A 21711-nucleotide genomic window follows, 5' to 3' on the forward strand; every position below is an offset into this window, starting at 1 on the left:
TTTTAGACATACCACTGATGGTATGTCTTATCAGTCAGATGGTATTACATCTCTTTTTTCACTGGTCTGGTTCTGTAACACATAGTCTCTGAAAGGTTATAACACAAAGCAACACAGGTAATTTGACTATGTTTCTGAACACAGCTCCAGAAAAATGAGACAAAGTAGATTTCAAAACCTGGCTAGGAGACTATGAGCTGATGTTTTCCTATGGCTTTCCACAATCATTGCCTGATTCACAGTGTGTCACAGGGCTGGTTCCTCGTTGTACCTGCATCTGCCTGTACACACCAGTAAATGTATACAATCACAAACAGTTCTCTGCCATGTGGGATTTTCTCAAGGGAGTTGTTTTGGTGAGTCCCATGCCTTATGAGAGACATGTTCAACCATAAGCCCATATTCCCCAAAAAAATTCTCTATGGTAAAGGGAAATCTTTCAGAGCAGTTGGCTGCAGGCTCTCCTGTGCAAACCCCCAAAACTGCACTGCCCAGCCCACCACCCCTGACTCTCCCCAGAGGGCCTGGGCACTGTGCAGTGTGTATCAAACATTCCCTTGTCAGTGCTGCCTCAGCCATCACAGGGACATGTGTGCTGACATCGTCTGGGGTATAGCACTAACACCGTGGTTTCAGTTTGCAGTCAAATTACAACCCCGGGAGAGCAATCTGAAAATAATGTGTCAAACACCCCTTCAAGGTTTCTATAAATTTCCAGAATTAGAACTATAAATCTGGACTCACCTGTTGCAAGTCAAACTGTCTGGACATGTATCTGCATTTAGTTTATTGCATAAGATTAGAGCAGGTAAAACGGGACAAAACAGTGTCCCAAGGCTTTCTGTCCACTTGATCTTTACTTTTTTACTTACACAATGAAGTTTATTTTGCTTGGTGCATGGCCTTGGTTATTACTTTAGTTTGATAATACCAGTCTACATAAAATAGGTTAAGAACAAGTCTATTTAACAATGCATGTTTTTCTTTAAAAAGTGTATTTTATATTTGTTGTACTTTGTTAAGATTATGTATAATTTACTACTTCCATGACTGAAATAAAATGAAGGGGAGAAATATAAAATTCAGATGCCTTGAAAAAAAACCTTCCATTTTCTTGAGTTTGCTTCTGTCCCAGGGTTAAAAATGTTTGGGTTTTTTTAATATAATGAACCCAGTAAATACAGGGCAATTAAGTAGAATCTATCTTCCCTCTCATGCTTTTAGCTTGCCACAAGCAGCTGCTTTACATTACATCTCTGGAGTCAGCTGCTGTAGTTAGCTCTAAGGTTTGTAACCTTTAAAGGCATTTCATTAGCAAGCCCAAACCCCTGTTTGAGAGTTCTTGAGAGTCTTGCTGAGAACTTCCACACCTTCACATTCTCATGGGTTAAGTGTAAACAGACCCATGAGCACTCATTGTGCTCCTGATTCAAAACTGCAGGATGGTGTAAATGTTCAAAATGAGGGAGACATCTTCTGCTTGTATGCTGTCCTTAAGTTCCCAGGAAATATTCAAAGCAGTACATGTCACGTGGTCTTTGCTTCTGGCCTTTGAAAAACTATGCTATGCTGCAAAGGATTTACACGGACAGATATGTGTTTTCTTCCAATTAGGTTACTTTCTGCAATGGATACCACCCTCTCTTTAGAGAAGGTGCCCAGTGCTTTTTCCCTGTTTGAGCACTATGCAGACAGTCCAGGACAAAGCAATCAACACTCCTTACAACACACGGCTGGTAAGAAACTCCAGATATTGTCTTCACAAAAGCTAACATTTTGGCAATACTTTGGAAATTTCAGGAAGCTAATAATAGAATCTATATGAGAAGTGTAGATTTGCAAACCATGTAATTAGCAATCACAGTTGAATGTAAAATGAGGTTTAATTGTGCACAAGTGTTTGGCTTATAGTAGGTACAGTAAAATGAGCAAGAAGGAGAAGTGCTAAATTGGGGGATTCTTGCATCATTTTAGACATCTGTACCTCAGACAAGCTGAAAGTCTTGATCTCTAAATCTCCCAGGGCTAAAGAAGTTGCTTTTCCTTGCATACAGAGATAGAAGAAGCAATCAAAGGGTCTCCTGAGCTGTCTTCATCTGAGGGTGGCAGTCCCAGAATGCTTGGTGTGGGAATGAGAGCAGGGGGCTGATTGATGGCTGAGGTCCCTGGACTTGTCACAAGTGAATGGAGGCACCTGAAAATCCCAAGGGATGTGAAAGGGAAAGTGGTTAACTATAGCTAGAAACAGCCTCTGCCTGGGAGAATAGCAGTAAAAATTGCACATGAGAAAGGGGTTTACTTATCTCTGTCTGATATTTCATGTCCTTTAAAAGGCCTGCCTGGGTCTTCTGCTCTGCCTGTATACAGAAGTGTATTATCTTGATCTGGATAGCTGTCAACAAAGATCTTATCAGCACCATTTTGCAGATTCATTTTCTTCATAATGGAACCCCACTCCAGGGTTTCTTTTTCAAGAGAACAATGGTTTAGGGATCTCACATCTCACCATCATGCTTTGTGCCCTCCCATTCGTCAGCACATGCGCCATTGCCATCATAGTCATTCCCTGGGTTTTGAAGGGAAGCCCCTTTGTCATGTGTTTGGTCCCTGAGCACTGAAACTAGAGCATTAGATTCCCTAAGCTGATTTGTTCATGGCTGGATTTTCAAGACTAATGGGACGCTGGAGAAGTGCCCACCTTGTGGTGCTGACTCTCTGATGTCTAATAAGGGCTGAGCGCACTTTGTAGCAGTGTCAGTATGGGGAGATTGTCTCTCTCCTCCACACCACTGCTTTTATTAGACTTGGAGGAACTCAAATATATCTGAGATGTTAATGTCCTTGTCAGATGTGTATGAATTTGCCTGTGGCATTTGAAGCTTCTCCAGTGAAGCTGGACAGGCATTTGTGTATGCAGCATTATCTCAGTGTCATTTTTTTAGGAAGTCAGATAAAAAGACCATTTTTGTAACTCACTCTGCCAGTTAACTTGCTGGTGTAAATGTGCTGTGTTTCTTGGCTTAGTTCCTAAACTTCCTCTTGCAGTCCCATGGGTGCAGTCGTTCATTCCTCCTAGGCTGTTGCCTACTGGCAAGGTCATACAGGAGAATGGAGCCACGTACTTCTTTTTCCCACAAGCCTCTCCAGCATTTATTTTCCTAAACTGCTGAAGTCTGCTTTCTGGGTTAGTTTGCATTAGCTACTGGGTTTGCTGGCTCCAGACCAGTTTGCTTTGACAAACTGCAATGAATAATTGTCCATTAGTAAGAGATCTTTAAAGCGCCTCATCCTTTGTGCCTACTTACTATCTAAAATACCAAATTTTCTGTCTTCACTTTTACTGCAAAGTATTTCAACTGCCATCATGATTTTTACTTTGGTAAGCAGCAGACAAAAAAATTGGTGTGTTTCTTTTCATTTGTTTGATAGTTTGTTTTTTCAAGGTTACAACCTTCCTGAAGAAAAACAGTTACGTGAATACATGAAACTTGATTTGGAGTTAAATGGAATTGAATGGCCATGAATTTATCACATACTGGGGACCATTTTCAGACACTTGGAATTTTATTTGACTGAAGCCACATGATGAAATGAATGTGAATGTGCCAGGTTTCTGCAATCTATGTATTTTCCTTCCTAAAGAATTGTGTTTTACTGAACAATTTCATAGAACATTATTTTCAACACTTCTGAAATATTTTCCTTCAAAATGCCCTCCATTTCCAAATTTTACATATCCCCTAATGAAAAGCCCTTTTCCCTCAAGTTCTTCCTCCTTTCATGTAATCCATTTCCATTCATAAATGCATTAGCATAAAATACCCTTGCAGCATGCAGATGAGCATAATGGAACCCAGGTTCTGCCTGGGAATAGAAAAGTGGGAATAATTAAAAAATTAAAAATTATTATTTCCAAAGCTCACTGCAAGTCCTGACCTTTTATACTGGAAGGCAAGGACCTTTGCTGATTGTAAAAAAGTTTCAAATCAAGTCACAGAGGAATGTATCTGCTCTCCTTCTTCAAGTACACAATGCCAAGGAAATAAGGAAATATTGTTTCTCATTACACCAGAAAACACATGGATTACTGTGGAGATTACACAGCATGACAGAAAACTTCCTTACACCACAGGACTTCAATGAAAACTGAACTGATGAGAACATATGCCACTTTTGTTGAAAAATATCAGTTAGTCAAACTCATATTGCAAATACTTCATTTTTTTATTAAAATTCACTTAAAAGGGACCACTTAAAAGAGGATAATGCATAAATGTTCTGTTTCTGAAGAGAATAGTTCAGCTTCCTGTTTTGAAATTGCTTCCTATTAAATTGTTTCATATTATGCAAAAGGAAATTAGAAATCAAATGTTTCTCAGTATTGCTGAACTGAATTTTGATCTATTTTTTTTTCAGAAGTTTCATTCAGTAAACTAGCTTCTGTTCAGATTTGGCATAATAATAGATCTTGCAACTCTGGGGTTTCTGTGATCAAAAATAGTGGTTTCTAGGCAACTTCATGGGGAAAAAAATGGTTTCCCCATCATGTCCACTGAAAGGAAGTATTTTCCTAAAGATGATACATTTCCTAATTGCCAACTCTAGATGCAGTCAAAAGACAAAATTAGGATTGTTTTTAGCAATAAGAAGGATAATTTTTTTTTGCAATGGGTAGCAGATGTAATGCTACTGTACTGGTGGCTCTCTGTATAAATCATAAGGAAACAGCCCAGCATCTGCATTTGCCTTTTTCATGCCACAGGGGATTATCATCATTACTGTGGAGATAACTGAAAAGAAAACTGAAGCTTTCTGCTGAGATTCTAAGAGAATTCATGAAATATGGAAATTTACTGGGTGAAGAAATAGAACCATGTATTTTCGTTCCCTGCAATCATTTTAACAATTATCATCTTTTGGGGTTTCTGTTTCTTTCTTTGCCCTCCCTCTCTTCTATGACATAATCACAGAGGCAAACAATATCTCATCTGGGGCTGGATCTGTGTCAATCAGGAGACAAAAGTTGGTGTGAAAGCTGGGGAACCTTGGAAATCTTTGAAGCACTTGTGAGGAATGATTCTGGTAGCCCCATGGGGTTCAGGTGCCTTGGCAGAGTTCAGCTTCAACTGCAAACCAAGGATTCTCAGTCCTCTTGGTCTGTGGGGAAATGACCATGGCAGGAAGGAGTGCCAAGCTGTGCATGTGCAGTAGGAGTCCACGCCAGGGCAGAGTGTAGTTAGAGCGTTCTCTGAGAGTGCAGTCAGAGCCTCCTCTGCCTGAAGCACATCCCTGCTGCTGTCACTGGCACTGACACACTGCATGAATCCCCTCCTGCTGTGGCAGGTCCTTTCCGCTGCCCACGTTTCTCGGATCAGTACACCAATATCTCTGTGGAGGAGGGTACAAGCACATGCTTTGTGCTGGTTTTGGCTGGTCCCAGTACTAGGACTGCATCTTATTTTGTCCAGACTTGTGAGGCAAATGGGGGGCTTCCAATGCTGAGCAGATACTTTTTTCTGTTCCTAGTTTATGAGAATCTGTTGCTCTAAGACTGCACCAGTATTCTGTATTTCCTGCTGCACTTGCTCTCTGGAAATATGCAACCTGAGTGAAAATAAGCAATTGGGTTGACTCATGAATTTGTAGGTAATTCGGCTGACAACACAGGAGCATGTATAAGAATGGGAAACTTTCCTCTCAGTCCCACAGACACCGACTGTCATACCTCAGGAGCCAAACTCAGCCACCAGCACCTCCATTGCTGTCTACTGGGCTGTGAATGATGGGGACACCATCGACTGCTTCCAGGTCTACTGTACGGAGGAGCTGCAAGCCAGCAAAGATGCAGGGGGTGCGTAAGATCTGCCCTTTCAGCCCTGGCTCAGGGTAAGCAGGTGGGAGGTTGTGCTGCAGGGGAGTGCCCAGGACATGGGAAGAGCAATGGCTGTGAAGACATAATGCATAAAACTAAAGACAGACAATGGTGGGGGAGATCATGAGGAAGATGCTGCTTCTTCTCCTCCCCTTTGTCTCCACAAATGCAAAATAATATCACGCTCTGTAAAATCAAGGGCGGTTGTTTTCACCGCTTGAAGTGCCTTCTCATGAAGAGGCCTGACCATCAGAGAGGATATGTCCATGCTGCCTCGCTGTTACTCATGGGGACTGCAGACAGAGCTCCCAAGGGGAGAGCTCCCATTATGCTTTTGGGACCCTGCATGTACTTCAGAAATATGTTCTCACTGAAAAAGCATTAGGAAGTATTTCCACATGTAGACAGAGATTTTTGTTTTCAAAATATTTCAAACATTAAAAATTTAAATTTAATAAAGGGGATTGAAATGCTTATTTGTTAAAAAGCTCAAAGTAGACCAGGCTCTGCACAAATCCATTTATGCATATACATCTAGGTTAAAGGATGTGAAGGGGTTTTTGTAATATGTAATTTATACCTAAGTGCTATATAGTTTATTATGAGGAATTTTTGCTGTATAGTGGTGACATCAGAGTGGGTAACTGCTGCTTGCATGTCCCAAACTTGCAGTCCAGTAGGACTGAGGGCAATAATCTCCACTTGCCATGAATGGCATTTGTATTCTCAACTCAAGGGCATGTCTAAAGCTTTCTGTCAGTCAGAGTGAAATATGGAGATCTTAGCTAGTAATAATTTCTGCATCTTTTTCAATTGACTGTTTTTAATGTGTTATTTAAGAGGTTTAGTTGTAAACCCTACCAGTGCGACGGTGTGAGGTCCTGTGCATGTGTGTGTTCTCCTAGCTTTAGTGGAAGAGTACAGAGTGACAGTGAAAGAGAGCCACTGCATTCTGGAGGACCTGGAGCCAGATCGCTGCTACAGTGTGTGGGTCATGGCTGTGAATGGCACAGGCTGCAGTCTACCCAGTGAAAAAGCCGTTTTTAAAACAGGTATGTACATTTTTAGTAATTTGATTATTATTACAAGTTTCAGGTCCTTAGACTAATTCAGTCCACAGTGTTACTGACGCAGAAGAAACGGCTCCATTTTGCCCATCTGGCAGATAGCAGGCAGTTCATGGTCATTCCCTTGTTTGCTCAGAGATAGTGACATAATTGTTCCTGAGAGGAAACTTGAAGGCATTCAATTTGAAGATGTTTCCAGTGTTGGGCCACATGGCTGCAGCATCAGAGTGGCACATTATGTATTTATCTTCTGAGTCTGCTGCACCGCTCCATGGAAGCTCTGGGAAAGCCCCCTGGCTGCTCCCTGCTGCTGCTCCCTCTTCTGCCCACAGTGGAGGAGATGGCTGCATGTTTTACCTCTATCCCTGAATACATGTATGTTGCATTGATTTAAGGTATTAATTTTTCAAGGGAAGGACTGCTTTACTGATGTTGCATGCTGTGTCTTGCTCAGTGGGACACAAATCTCAGGTGTGGCTGAGAGGCTCTGCTGTTGTTTAAGTACTATAAATTGAGATGAGTAACTAGATGAGTATTGCTTATGAGCTTCATTTGACTGATTAAGTTTTCTGAGCATTAATTTCTTTAATAATTTGTATTGACAAAACTATTGCTTCTTGAATTGCAAGCAAGGAGAAGCATTCTTGTGTTTGAGGCCCTCCTGTCAGACAATTTTTTCAGTGCTGCAGGATAAAAACAATTACTCCATTCCTGAAGCCACAAATACAGGCAAGGATTTGTAACAATTTCATAGCAAAAAATTCTATGTTCCATTCAGTTCCACACTGAGTTTCTTGTCAAAATTACTTGGCAGCAGCCACAGCTTCAAGCCTTTTGCTTAACCTACTAGACTTCACATATGTTGATAATTCTCTCCGATACTTAATTTGTGATTTATATTTTAACAAAGGTTATTTTCCAGAGAACTCAAAGGGGAAATTCAAATTTTTGGCTTCAGCAATGCAACTGTGAAGATAGTGGAGACTTTCTGCCAAATGCACAAATAATTATGAGTTATTGCTACCTAATAAATCATCATTTTAAAAGGAGGTTTCACCTTTCTTAAACCATTATTTTTAAGAAATCTCTTTGTCTTTTGGTGTCAAGCTCACTACACTTTTTTTCCTAAAAATTGAATCCTTCTAAGAAAAGTTAATTTATATGAGTCTTTAATGGCTTTCCTCAGCTTGTTTATTTAAGAAAACAAATAAACTGGGTAAAATGTGGGCTTATTGAACACCTTCCTTAAAACTCAGCTGAGCTCCCTCTGGAGTGCATGAGCCTCAAATGGACTTTTTTGGGACACTGCTGAGGACTGGCTGATGAAAAATTGCTGCATCTTTTCAACACCGAAGGCAGAAAGATAAGTACCCGTAATGGAAGCCAATTCTTCAGTGGGAGTCCAGCTGCTTTGATACAAAGACAAATTTCAATTCTTCAAGTAGCCCAATAAAGTCAGAAGGAAGAATGTAGAGGTTTTTTTAGTAATTCAGACTGAAAGTTCACACATACAAAAAAATTATTTGCTTATACATGCAGTTAATAGCAGAACAAAGCTGAGTCTCTTCCAGTTCTTGAGAATGCTCACAAAATTTCTCTGTTGGCACTGCACCCATGGAAGTGTCAGTGTAGCCTGGAGAGTTGTGGGGAATGCAGGTAAATGCTGCTGTAGCATCCCCCCAGAGCCCCCCAACTCTTGCTCCTCCACCTCCCAGACTCACAGCTTGCCCTTCCCTCCACTGAGGAGCATTGTTTCCAAACAGTGTTTTCTGTGAGGGGATGATGCTCAAGGCAAGAAGTATCTCTCTATCCCCCAGAGCTCTCCCCCACTACTGATCTTCTCTCTCCTTGCAGTCCTAAAGACATCGAAGTACATCTGCTGTTGCTCAAAACCTGCATGATTTTCACCCTGTTTGGTCTTTGCCTCTTACACAAACACTTGCATAAGTTCCAGAATATTACAATAAAATTAGATTTTGTATTCTAGCTGCAGTTAATTTGTTAAAAAAATCTCAGAAGCACAGTAACAGCTTTTTCTAGTATGCTCACTTCAGCTACTCTTTAGACAGATCTTTTCAAATTACAGTAAAAACAGTTTAATGTCTTGTGACATGCTGTTTACCCATACATACATGTTGGTATGTGTGTAAGCTGCTGACTGCAGGTATTCGAGGATTCAGCCATTAGGATTGTTTATGTGAGTTTCACAACAGGTGGTAAGATGTTTTCTGTTGCTATTTCCCAGAATGGGGAAAAACAAGAGAATACAAGTGATCCATTTTCAGCCTACAGTGTTGAATATGCAGTTTCACACAATAGCTTTTGATTACTTGCAGCTAGTGCATTATTTTATATTCCGTTTTCTGTATTGCAGTTGGGCCTGTAGCTCTTAAACAGAATCTCTAAAAAGGAGAAATTACAGGACCGAATTTTAGCATTGCAAAACTAAAAAGACATAATTAAACAGAAAGTCAGCATCTCCCTGTCATTTCTGCAGCAGCACATTTGTTCTGATGCAGTTCATGCAGAGGCTGCTGAGGACAGGATTGAGGCAATGCAGAGAGCTGTAGGCAGTGCTGCCTCGGTGCTCTGCTCCTTGCAGACTGGCAGAAATGAGGAAACATTGCTTGAGGAAAGGCATAAAAATTTACCTTTCTAAAGTAAATGTGACAAATGCACAACTATTCACAATGACTTTCCCAGCATGTTTTTATTGTTTGTTTTCCCTGTAATGTAGCCCTCTGCCATTCAAATACAAACAAGCAAAAGATCACTGCGGGATGAGCAAAGATCTATCGCAAGGGTTTTCACGGAGGTGACTGTTGCTTCCCTTCCCAAGACGCCCCTCGGGCACCCTCCTCACAGCACAGCTAACGTGTCCTTGTGTCCCCAGCGCCCGCTGTGCCCACCATCAGAGCCGAGGATTGCACCGTGTGCTGGGACACAGCCACTGTCCGCTGGCGCGCCGCATCCGTGTCCGCCGAGTCTTTTATCCTGGAGTACTGCCGGCAGCACTGTCCGGAAGGAGAAGGCCTCAGGTCAGTGCCTCGGTCACACCGGCAGCCGCTGCGCCCGGCCTGCGGAGCGCCGCCCGTTACGCAAGAGATTATTCCGCCTGCAGCCACGCAAGTAGGAAATCTGCTTCTGTGTGCTGAGGAATTTAAGGGGCAGGCACTAATCCGTGAGATTAGGCTGAGACATAAAAGTACTTCCTTTTCATTCTGGTTAACCGGACAATCCCTTTCATTTGAGGCCAAAACCGCGGAGATGTTGTGCTGTCTGCAATGAAGCCGAAGTTCCAGGGCTGTGCTGGGCGGGGAAGCGCCGCTGCCGCAGCCCCGGGGCAAGGCAGAGCAGGGCAGCTCCACGGGAAGGCGAGTGATGGAGGAGCGTGGCCGAGTTTGCTCTTGCCTTTGTGGAGAGCAAGATGGAAGTCATCTCTGGGCATAGTAAGGGTGATATGGGTGTTTCAGTAATACTGGTGACCCATCTGTGCTGTCTAGACGTGCGTGCAGAGACCTCTAAACACACAGCTGAGCTCGGTGCTGCCTGGCTGTGCAGGCATGCCACAGGGCTCCAAAAGTAGCTTTGAAGTTCAGGGTAGTGGCTGTTTATGCCAGACCCTCTCTGGTTTCCCCTATGCTAAGCCTGTGCTGCATAGAGGAGCGGACAAGGGGGGATGTTGGCACCTCTGAGCCAGGTAACTGTGCACTGTGCTGAAATGCCCAGAAAATTGTTGCATAATCATCAAATCTTAGAATAGCCTTGGTTGGAAGAGACCTTAAACATCATCTAGTTCCAACCCCTCAGCTGTAGGCAGGGAACTACATGGTTGTCTGCAGGTCCTTAGGGCTTGGGGGTCCTTGTTTGCCTTATAAAAACAGTGACAATATTCTAGCAAAATGCAGCTGCATAGGTCTGAGAAGTTTTGTGAAGTGGAGAGGGGTGACTTGCCATACAGAACCCCATGGAAGAGCCTCAGCCCAGCTGAGGTTGTCTTTTTCACTTCCTGAGAAGCTGGATTAGGGTCTTCAACTATGGGCTAGTTCACATGGACATCATGAAGATGGGGTAGAGAGGTATGAGCTCCTTGAAGAGGAGGGAAGGGTTTGCAGTCAAAATTAGTTAAGTGGACTGAAGTGTTCTTAGCTTTGTAGGAGAGAAGTACAACTGTGAAATTGTGAATGCCTTGCTCCTTACAAAAGTAGGCTGAAAACTGAAATTAAAAGTTTCTGTGTGGGTGGGAGACTTTTTATCATGCAGTACCAGTGTGCTGCATTACTGCAATCAAGGAGAAGTCTCGCCCAGTTCTTCTGCTTCTCGGAGGGTCTTGCTGTGTTTCGTACCTATTTCATGAGGCCATCAGGTCCCTGTCAACCTGCCAAAGTTGCTGCTGGTCAAAGATAATGGATCTGAAACATATGCTGGTTGTTTGCCCTCAAGTTTCTGTGCTGTTATCTGAAACTGACTTTTTTCCTCTAAACCAGAAGCTGTGCTGATATCTGTAATCCATGAGCAAGGTGTTGGTAACATAAAGTGTTTTCTTGTGTGGTGATAAATGTGGCAAAAAAGCTTCCAGAACAGACCCCTTTGCTTTCTCAAGTGACCTTGTGTAAAATCTACCATGTTTATAATTATACTGAGTTACATTTGACTTTTTGGCCTCCTTGTCAGCAGAAGCTGGCCTTTAACTGTGACAAGTGTGAAAACTTTCCACAGGACATAAAAATGAATTTTCTCAGAATTGCTATAGCTTAAAATTCTCTATTTGTAGAAAGGCTTTGACCTCTTTTTGTGTGTCAAAACCAAATGTTTTACCACTTACTTTCCCTGAAAACAATTTCCCTTTTTTCCCCCTAAATCAACCCCTTGAGAATAACCTGGAAATCTTCTGTAGTGTCACAAGTTGTTATAGTGATGGAGAAGTTTTTTTAAAGATTTCTATTTAAGATTTTAGATAAAGTTGAGGGGGGTAAAGCCTACTGCTAGATGGAGAATTGCCTGTATCACTCATATCCAGGGCCCCCAAAGGAGCAATTTAGAATTAGAAATCAACTTGAATTAAAATCAACTTGACTAGAAGCCAAGTACCTATATAAGGTAGAATAAAACTCTGACTCTATGCACACCCAGAATTTTGGATTCAAATCTTGTAGATGTTTGTTTAGTTTTGTTTTTTTTTTTTTTTTTTCCCTTGAAAGCTTGGGGTTTGTCCTTTGCAGGTTTCCTGAGCAACGTGCATCTTGGGGATCAGCTGAATGTGGAGCCCTCTCATAGACAGCCTGTGCCTTTTGTGCTTGCAGCAGCCCTGGAACTAAGCAATTTCCCAGTCCCTGGGTGCGAGTTCAAACACATTTCTCAGCAACCCTAGAAGGTTCATTCAGTTGCTGCTGCGAGCACAGTGTGAAAGCAGAGGTCAGGGAAGAGCATTCAAGAAAAGTTCAGGAGAAGGCAGCATGGTCCCATCCCCATAAGGCTACTTCCACAGATATCATTCTGGAAGCTCACCCAAGGGAAAGGACACTGCCAAGGGATCAAACAGGGAGAAACGCCCTCATTGAACAGCTAGAGACTGGTCTGAGTCAGTGACATGTAGACTTCAGCATGCCACAGAATCACAGTGTGGTTAAGGCTGGAAGGAACCTTTGGAGATCACCTAGAGTAACACCCCTGATCAAACAGAGCCCCCTAGAGCCAGTTGCCCAGGATGCTTTTGAATAACTCCAAAAACATCCTTGGAGCCATCCCAGCTCCCGAGGGAGAGAATATGAAGCATATTTGGAAATGGAACCTCACTAAAGTTTCCTTTCAAATACTGTCAAAAAACAAAACAAAACAACCAAACAAAAAAAAACCCACAAAACCCCAGTAATGGGATTTGTAGAAGTCCCACACAGTTTGCATCCGTATGCAAACTTTGAGATAAGAAATGCTGACTTAGAAATGCCGTGGAATAGGACAGATATTGCTGAGAGAAATGGAGCTAGAAAAAAGTTTCAAAAGATGGCCTTGCAAATAAGACTAGATACTTTGGAGAAATAGAACAATGAATGATGCATTGGGGTAGGACCCACAAGGGGTAGTTTTAGATGATTGGCTTTAAGGCACACAGTATGGCGTGGCAAAAAGCTGATAGGCCAAGAAACGCTTATAGTGTGTTGGAATCAGGAAATAATCGGCTTCTGATTGTGATGGTGTGAATTATCTCTATTGTCTCACCCTTCTCATGAGACTGAAAATGGAATCAAAGTTTTTGAAATGCCTCTCAGTTGCCCCATATCTAAGTTAAGAAAAAGGTATTATCCAACACCCAACCAACCAAAACACACAAAAAACCATCCAACCAACCAAAAAAACCCCACACAAATTTACATTTTCCCTTCTCCTTTCTGTCTTCTTGCCAGCTTGCCACCTGAGGGACATAATTTCATATAAAATCACCTTAAATCTTCAGCAAAAATGAGTCCCTGGCCTGCTGCAGTGGTTTTAAAGCTCTTTCACAGGTTGAATCTTTTTCCAGAATCTTTATGAGTGACTCTTGGAAATGTTTCTTTCAGTTTCAAGAGCTCTGCTATTTTCTTACTGTTCAGCAGCCTCTTTGTGTTGAGAAGTCAATGGAGTTGTGGGTGGAAGATGGAAAGCTGTGAGAAATGTAGTCCAGGGATTAGGTATGTAGGCTGTTCAGATGGAAAGCCTGTGTCACATCATGAGAAATCTGTAAGACTCAGAGAGGCAGAAATAAGGGCAGTATGCAGTGAGCTTGTGAAAGTGGAAGTTACTGTATGTCATCTTTTCTGACAGAGCAAGACCAGCACTTCTGGGGAATGAAATTTTTGGGTTCCTGATGAAGCAAGTCTAATGCTGGAACAAAAGGAGCAAGTCTCCCTCCTCTTTCATTGCCCACATGGTAGTCATGGTAGCTCAGGAAACAGGGTGTTGGAAACGCAGAACCTTCCTTCCCTCTTAACTCTGCCAATTGCAGATAGCAGCAAGCAGGAGGTGTTTTCGTGACCTAATCCCAAAACAGCCTGAGCTAGGACAGAGGAGAGGAGAGGAAAGGAAAGGAGGCATGTGGCACAGCTGGGAGCAAACTCAGAGCTATTTGCTCTTTATTTTTAGCTTCAAGAGCTTTTTTCCACTAATGGTGCACCCTTTCTGTACGCTTCCACATGTATCTTGAGAAGCTTGCATACTTTCACCCTAACTCCATGTCAGTGATAGCAGCACAGCTCTGGAGGTACTGTTTCAGTGGGATCTTGGGGGTGGAAATGACAATTATAGCACAGAGGGTGTTGTGATTCACTGCAAGGCATATCATTTGCTGGGTTCAGGCAATATTAAAAGAACATCCCCTAGATGTTGTTTCCTTTAAATAAATGAGGATGCTGATGAGAAAAATGAGCTTGAAAACGCAAGATCCGATGTCCCTAAAACCAGAGTAATCACAGATTTAGCATAAAACTGCTACTATAATATTCCTTGGCAACTTAAATGTGAAGGAACATGCGAGTCCTTTTTGTTCTGCTTTAAATAGCACATACCTGATATTTGAAGAGTGGATTTTCAGTCTTACAGATTCATCTTACAATGAAAGGATTGAGAGGAGATACTTAAAATAGTTAACTTTGAATGCTTCTTGACTTTTTGTGCACTAATTTTTGTATCAACAATACCAAGAAATTGAGAGGACAGTGCAAGTAAAATAACGTTTAATCTAAAGACCAGGATGCTTCACACTTTGATAGCAACTTTATTACATCTCAAATCATCTCTGAAGTGGGCAGGTGTATATAAAGTAGAAACTATCTGACATTAGAAATATTGTAGGTGGATTTCTTTTTCTTTCAAAATTACAGTTCACTACTTAAGGTGAGCTTGAGGAAGATCCATCTGCAGTGCTTGTTACAAGAAATCAGAAATGAAACAGCCTTCCACCAACACAGTCAGGATGCATTTTCCCTCGCCTTCTCCTACACATAACCTGTATGCTGTAAGCTAAGTACTAATCATACCTTCTTCTCATACTTGCTTTTGTGGAGTCAGTCTAAAGCGTGATAAACTACTGTGATTGCTGGGACCCCTCAGTATTCACTCTCCCCTTTTACCCTACCCTCTGGACAGGGGAGGCAACAGATTGCAAGACCTATTTCTTCTTTGCATGCAGCTTCTTTTGCTCTTGGATCTGGCTCAGAATGTAGCAAATGAAATTCCTTCTTGTCAGCATATTCTGCTTCATTAGTTGGCAGCAGCAGGACTGTTTTTAAGCTTTAATCATAGCTAAAATTGATGGGCTCTTATTCTTAGGCAGCTTAAAGCTGGCTGAAATAGATTACCAAGCAGATAATACTTTCAAAAATCTGATCACCGTTTTACAGCCCAGAGCAGATTGAAGTCAAGATTTTTCTGTCTCACTGTTATGACTGAAAAGCAGCATGCCATTGACCTCTGATTTAAATATGCATCCAAATTCTGATTTGGAGAATTTCGCATTTGTAAGAGACCAAAGTCTGAACTTCGATCGCTGACTCTATTCTGCAAATGACTGGACCCAAGATGTTTTCTAAATACCTATGAGACATCTCTGGGATCTACACTTCAGATTATAAATACCCCATGTCTACTTATTATACCACAATGTAACTATCTAATTGAATTTAGAAGTGATTTTGTATTTTATTATTTAATCATCTGATGAGTAGTACATAGTGAAAAAGATCTCCTAATTTCTATGGAAGGATACTGACTTACATAACATTTTCCAGATGACAGAAGAAGGAGCCGTGTACAGGGCATCACTGTGCTTAAGGCATGCTGATCTACATAGTGCCACAGACAGCTTTCAAGGAATAGCTTAGCATGTCCTCTTTTCATGTCACTTGTAACTCTTTGCTTAAAACTCCTCTCTGGTGGTCTGTGCTTCAGATTCGCATCAAAAATGTCAGTGTGCTGCTTTTAAGGAACAGATTGGGTAAGTCTTGCCTAGGAAGCTTGGGCAAATTTCTTAAAAGCTTAGGTGCCTACTTCTTTTCTCCTGCCTCTGCTTCTATCGTGTTTTTTCCTTTCTCTCCTTTCATATTTGCCTCCTTTCTCAGTTCCCATCTCGTAGCTTTCTTCGAATCTTTTTTTTTTCTCTTGTCTCCTATTCTCAAGTCTAAAGAGCTTGTGTTCTCATTCATCTATTCATCAGGTTGCACCTCTTCCCTAAACCTTTCAGCCTGCTGTGCTGTCAGTGCCTTGCTGAAGTGGTCTTGTGGTCAGGGCCTTGGTGAGTCAGGAGGGTGAAGCAAACCATGCAATTTCTGCCATTTCTCTTTACTTCATCAGTTCCAGCATTAATGTGACACATTCCCTGAAAGTAGCATAGTCTTGTGCTGATCATGCCAGAGCCCCAGACTCTTTGAAATTCTTTTAAATTGAAGGTACACATCACAGAAGCACCCAGTGCATTTTCTTGATGCTTTTAATTGCCCTTAATGACAACTGTCAGTGCAAAATACCTGTCACAGAATGACACACCAGTCTTTTCTGAAGATGCCATCCTCCTAGAAAGAGATCTGTGTGGTGTAAGCAGGAATCTGGTGTATTAAGAGCGGTGAGATTTTACCTTGATGTGATAAATGCAGCAGAAGCAGGCGTGTGAAAAATCCCGATGGATGAGTACTGATTATTCATCAGCTTGTACTGCTCTCTGGTGGGATATGTGTGTAAAAACAGTAACCCCTAATTGAATAGAACGATCTGATCTGACTGCTGACTTGCTTGCCTTACCTCCTCTGGGTTCACAGCAATTTGTGCTGCAAAAAGTAATTTATTTAGTCTAGCTTTTCTCAGGGGCATTGCTTGCCATTGTGGAGAGAGACCATCATGGACTCTACTCTCAAACCTGAGGTAGAAGGGAAAGTGTCTTGCTCACTCTCCAAAGGCAGGTCTCCCATTCTGGAATTTAAATACTTGTCTTGTAGATTCCTAAAAGCATTTCTTGAAGGAAATTACCTACTTAATACAGATAAACAATCTTTACCTACAGGCATACAATGCAGAGCATGTATTTTGTCTGGCTTTGCTGTTATCATAAGAGGCAAAAAATGAGGAAAATCAAGGTCCAGTGTAAGAGAATTTGTTAAGCCAATCTTTCTTACTGCTGTCAATGTTGAAAATAAAATGGCATCTTTCTAGCCATCCAAAATACTTTCACGGATACTTTAAAGCACCTGTGAAGCAGATTGAGTGGGTGCTGACTCCTGCTTTCTAGCAGTGTATGAAGACACCAGGGGTAGAGGATGTGAGGGCTAGAGAGTTTTTAAGGCACTGCACTGGACAGCATAGTCAAAGCAGGGAACTGTGTGAAGGCAGCTCCTCTTCTCTGCCTCCTGCAAAACTGCCCTGTTAGAGTGCATGGTACCACAGCAAAGACAGAGCTCAGGCTTGGCTGTTAAAAGATTTGTCAGTGAGGAGTTCCTCATAAGAAGTTAATCACCATTCTATGATGATTTTATGATGAAGAGCATGATTTGTGTGCTGCATCAGATAATGGTATCAATTCTTTTGGACTTGTAGCATGTGCCCAGATAGTAAAACACAAGTGTATTCAGTGTCATGTAACTAATTAATTAAAAGTGGATTTTTTCCTTCAGAAACTTGCTTATTTTGTAAAGAAAAAACAGACTTTTCACAGGAGGCAGATGGGGATTTGACTCTGTGCTGCTTAAATTTTATGTGATGAATTATGCCAAAAACCAACATAAAGTGATCATTACACTGCACTGGGTCATAAGTAAGACAAAGTGAAGACAATCCCTCAAGTGAAATGCTGAAGCTCCTACATAACCCAATTGTTTGTGAAAACAGTGTTTGTCTTTCTCATTTGGAGTTTCTGTATGGTTTTTGTTATTTCAGTTATAAACAATACAGTTAGGGAACTTAACTGTTGGCATAAAACAGTCTTCCCTAGTTTGGATATTTGCATACATTTTAATGTGTCTTCAACATTTGCAGGTCTTTCGCTGGTATAAAGAAACCTGAATTGAAAGTATCCCTGGAGCCCAATGTGAACTATTTCTTCTACCTGAGGGCTGTCAACCCATTTGGGACAAGTGAACAAAGTGAAGCAGCTCTCATCTCAACTAAAGGTAGATCATAATTTCCTGATGTCAAAACAATGGGGTGGAAAGGGCAAAGTAGCCAAACGTTTTTCTTTGGAAATTATACCTGAAGTTTCCAATATGGTTGTGACCAAGTTACTGAAATTTTTATCTTGTTAAATCAAATTTATATCCCTTTTTTTTTTCTGCTTAAAATTAGCATAATCAGGACTTCACTTGAAGCTTGTATATTTATGTCCTGTGTAAAACTAGTGTGACCTCAAGCAAAAATGTTGAATTCTGTCAAAGAGATGAAGTGATTAAGTATTCTTCAGGGATCTCAGTTTGCTTGAATCTGACAGAGCACAATCAGATAAAAGTTGTCATGACTCTAAAGAAAACCTCTCACAATTAAAACTTAATGGAGTTTGAGTGATGAGGAAGCATGCAAAGCAGTTTTAAAACTATAAGATTTCTAGATAAATAGTGTTATGTATGGTTCTTCCAAATCAGCCTGAAAATTGAAATTGGGTGTTTTGAAAAAAGCAATTGATTGAAAATTATTCAAACTTCTTACATACTCTAAAAGACCTCTTTATCACCTATCTGCATTTCTGAATATTAGACTTCTGTCTCAGTTTGGAAGACTCCTTGTATTTGCATCCAATTTTCTGTCACTCCTACCTGCTAGCAGATACAACCCTGTCCAGCTGAGATGGCCATAATTGTTGCTTAACATTTTATGATTCCTCTCATGTTAATGTAGCCAACCTCTCAGATCTGGTGTTTCTTTGTCATGAATTGTACCAGGAACTCGATTTCGCCTGCTGAGTGACACAGCACATCCTGCATTGCAAATCTCTTCTAATGCAACAGTGATCCACCTTCCTGAAAAAACAAAACTCACTGGGTGAGTAGCAGTATGATAAGCAAAACCATCTTGTGGGGTTCAGGGTGGATCCCTCACTTTAATTTTTTTTGCCAATAGGCATCTTTAACACAACACTAATTTTGTAGAACTGAATCATTTTGGTCATGCAGCCTCTGGACTTCATGCAATTGAACCTCCCTTTCAAACACTGCAAAATCTCAGTACTAAGTCAGTGGTGGGATTGATGTAAAGGAAGAGCTGGGTGTCACACTAAGGAATGGCCAGGAGGTGAAAGGTAGCGGTGCCTTTGACTGCTCGATTTGTTTCAGCCCATAGTCACCTCTTAATCCATCAGAGTCTCAAAGCAATTTTTTGCTGCACTGAGAACGTCAGCTTTGTGGGCTTTGTTTTTAACACATTGTGGATAGAAATAATCCATCTTCCATAGTTTGCTTCTCTGCTGAGGGTATTATTGGTAGTGTTTTCCAAAGTATTTGTGGCTTTGGAGAACTAGGAAGTACTCCTGGGATATGTTCACATGATTGTACCAGGCTAGCTCTATCCATTGAGAACATTGCAGGGGGTGGACATATTGGTATCAGTCCTAGGACAAGCACAGGTCCCCTTGTATAACTTGTACCACACTGATATGGCTTCTTAAAAGGTGATGAGGATTTACTGGTTTAAGCACTTTTTGTTGCTGTTGCCACTGAATGTACACAAGATGTTTGTGACTATGTCTGTATGAAACCCCAGACTTTCTAGTTTGAACAAGACTTCTAAATTTGAGGTCTTTTAGATAAGTCCATCTCAGTGCAAAGATGAAAAGACTCTCAGTGAAATCTTTCATAAAACTCTGCAGTTAGAACAACAGAGTGCAATTTTTTGTGATGCTTCATGATTTGACTGAAAGAAATATCACAATATGGTTTGTCTACCACCACACTCTCTTTACTGTATTGCCTCTTGCACAAACAGGTTTCCTTCAGTCCTGGGTGAACTGCTGCCTGCTCAAGGATGTCATTACTGGGAAATTGTTGTCTCTGCCTGCAGAAGCTACAGGATTGGGATTTGCTATGAGGCAATAACACAGAGCAGTGTTCTGGGGTTGAGTGATACCTCCTGGTGCATGAGGTGCTGTCCTACACAAACCAGGTAAAGAGGATTCAGTCTGGTGGCTCAGGAAGTTACCTGTCTTTCATGAAAATAAAGCTGACCAGACACAAGAATCATGAAAGCAGAAAGGATTCTTCAGCTTCCTTTATGTAAATTTGAATAATAAGAAAAGGCTATCTCCATAAAACCTTTAGACCTCCTCTTAGTTTAAAAAGTATAAAGCACCTTAAAAAATAAAATTAAACTCAAAATAGATTATTTTAGCACCCTTTATCCAGAGAGTGAATAAAACTTAAAGAAGTAGTTTGTTGCTGATCCTATCCTGATTTGCTTCACTAAACACCAGCAAAGGTATTTATTTCAATAAATGCAGCCTTTTTAGAACCAATTCCATTTGTAGGAGATGTCAAGACTTGATAGGAAATGTTTTTTCCAGCCTTGTCCTTCACAGTGATAGACTTCCCCTGCCACTGTGGCAGGACTGCAGGGTGCTGGGATAGTCTGTGGTAGCAGGCCAGTGCCAGGCTGCTTGGAGATTTGTAAGGCACCACCCTGCTACTTTGTAAAGGTGCTCTTGATCTAAACAAGTGTGCTTTTTTCAGTGTGAAATCATACAGATGTATGAACATTACTAGCTAAATGAAACATCCAAGAGTTTTTTTTTCTACAAGTCCAAAGATACCAAGTGAAAAGGCTTGTCAGGATGCCAGGCAGGGCTTGAAGTGATGCCACATTTGCTTTGACTACATACTGAGCAAAATGCTGCAGCCACGTGATAGGCTGCTGTATGCAGCCACCTGTTAGTAGATTGGAATTGAGCTGCAGGTTATTTCTGGTAAATTGCTATGGGGAGGCTCATTGTATTCTGGTTTCCATTTTCCCGCAGCTTTCTTTACAGATTTCTTCACACTGGTGTGATGAGTGATGTTCATGTGACGGAGCACCTGGCCAGGATTGGCATCCTGTTGGATTATAGTAGTGGAAGGCTGTTGTTCTTCAATGCAGAGAGAGGACTGGTGCTGTTTGCCATCAGGCACAAATTCACTGATGCTGCTCACCCAGCCTTTGCCCTGGAGAAGGCAGGAGTGCTTACCCTGTGCACAGGAATGGAGCTACCGGAGTTCGTGAAGCAGAGCTAATCTCCTGTTTCGCAATTTCCAGAAAACTGTTGAATACAGCATCAGGGGATAGAGAGAGGAAGAGGTATGCCAGGAAGGGACAGGTAGTTTTCACTGATGAATGCTACATGCACAGCTCTCCTTCACATCATCAGCAATTGTAGTTTCTGCTCAGATAGATAATCACCCAGAGCCTGGAAGAAGATCAACTCCTTCAGATGGAGCATGCACTTAGTAATACACAGAGCAGTACTTCTAAGGGGATAAAGAAGTTTTGTTAGATATGATAGTGCTAGCTGTCTTTTTAAAGTTAATTATGAACCCATGTATGAAATAAATGCATTTCTCACTGCAATACATGAAAGTTATTGTTTTATCATTTGCCAGGACAGCCAGAGCCTGAATCCAAGATGATGTGCATGGAAAATGTATAAAAATTTCAACAACTGAAACATGCTAAAGATTGATATATCCTGTGCCATTGTCTGCCAAATCTTTAATGCACAAATTAAGCAAAGTTGATCATGTAGAGATCCTCATGTTTGCAAAATGGGAGGGGAGTCCCAAGCTAGGTCTTTGTATCAGC

General features: G+C 41.4%; 1 protein-coding gene across 1 annotated transcript in view; it reads left to right on the plus strand.

Moving 5' to 3' along the window:
* CMYA5 (cardiomyopathy associated 5) overlaps positions 1-21489 on the plus strand; it is a 45400-nt gene extending 23911 nt beyond the window's left edge. Inside the window, exons 6-13 of the mRNA XM_059491820.1 lie at positions 1615-1736; positions 5702-5851; positions 6778-6924; positions 9833-9977; positions 17935-18068; positions 18831-18930; positions 19870-20046; positions 20894-21489. Coding sequence (XP_059347803.1) covers positions 1615-1736; positions 5702-5851; positions 6778-6924; positions 9833-9977; positions 17935-18068; positions 18831-18930; positions 19870-20046; positions 20894-21146 — 1228 coding nt within the window. The 3' untranslated portion in view covers positions 21147-21489. The remainder of the gene's footprint in view (positions 1-1614; positions 1737-5701; positions 5852-6777; positions 6925-9832; positions 9978-17934; positions 18069-18830; positions 18931-19869; positions 20047-20893) is intronic.
* Positions 21490-21711: the final 222 nt, after the last annotated feature.

Source organism: Ammospiza nelsoni, chromosome Z (assembly GCF_027579445.1).
Source record: "Ammospiza nelsoni isolate bAmmNel1 chromosome Z, bAmmNel1.pri, whole genome shotgun sequence".
NCBI classification, from domain to species: Eukaryota; Metazoa; Chordata; class Aves; order Passeriformes; family Passerellidae; genus Ammospiza; species Ammospiza nelsoni.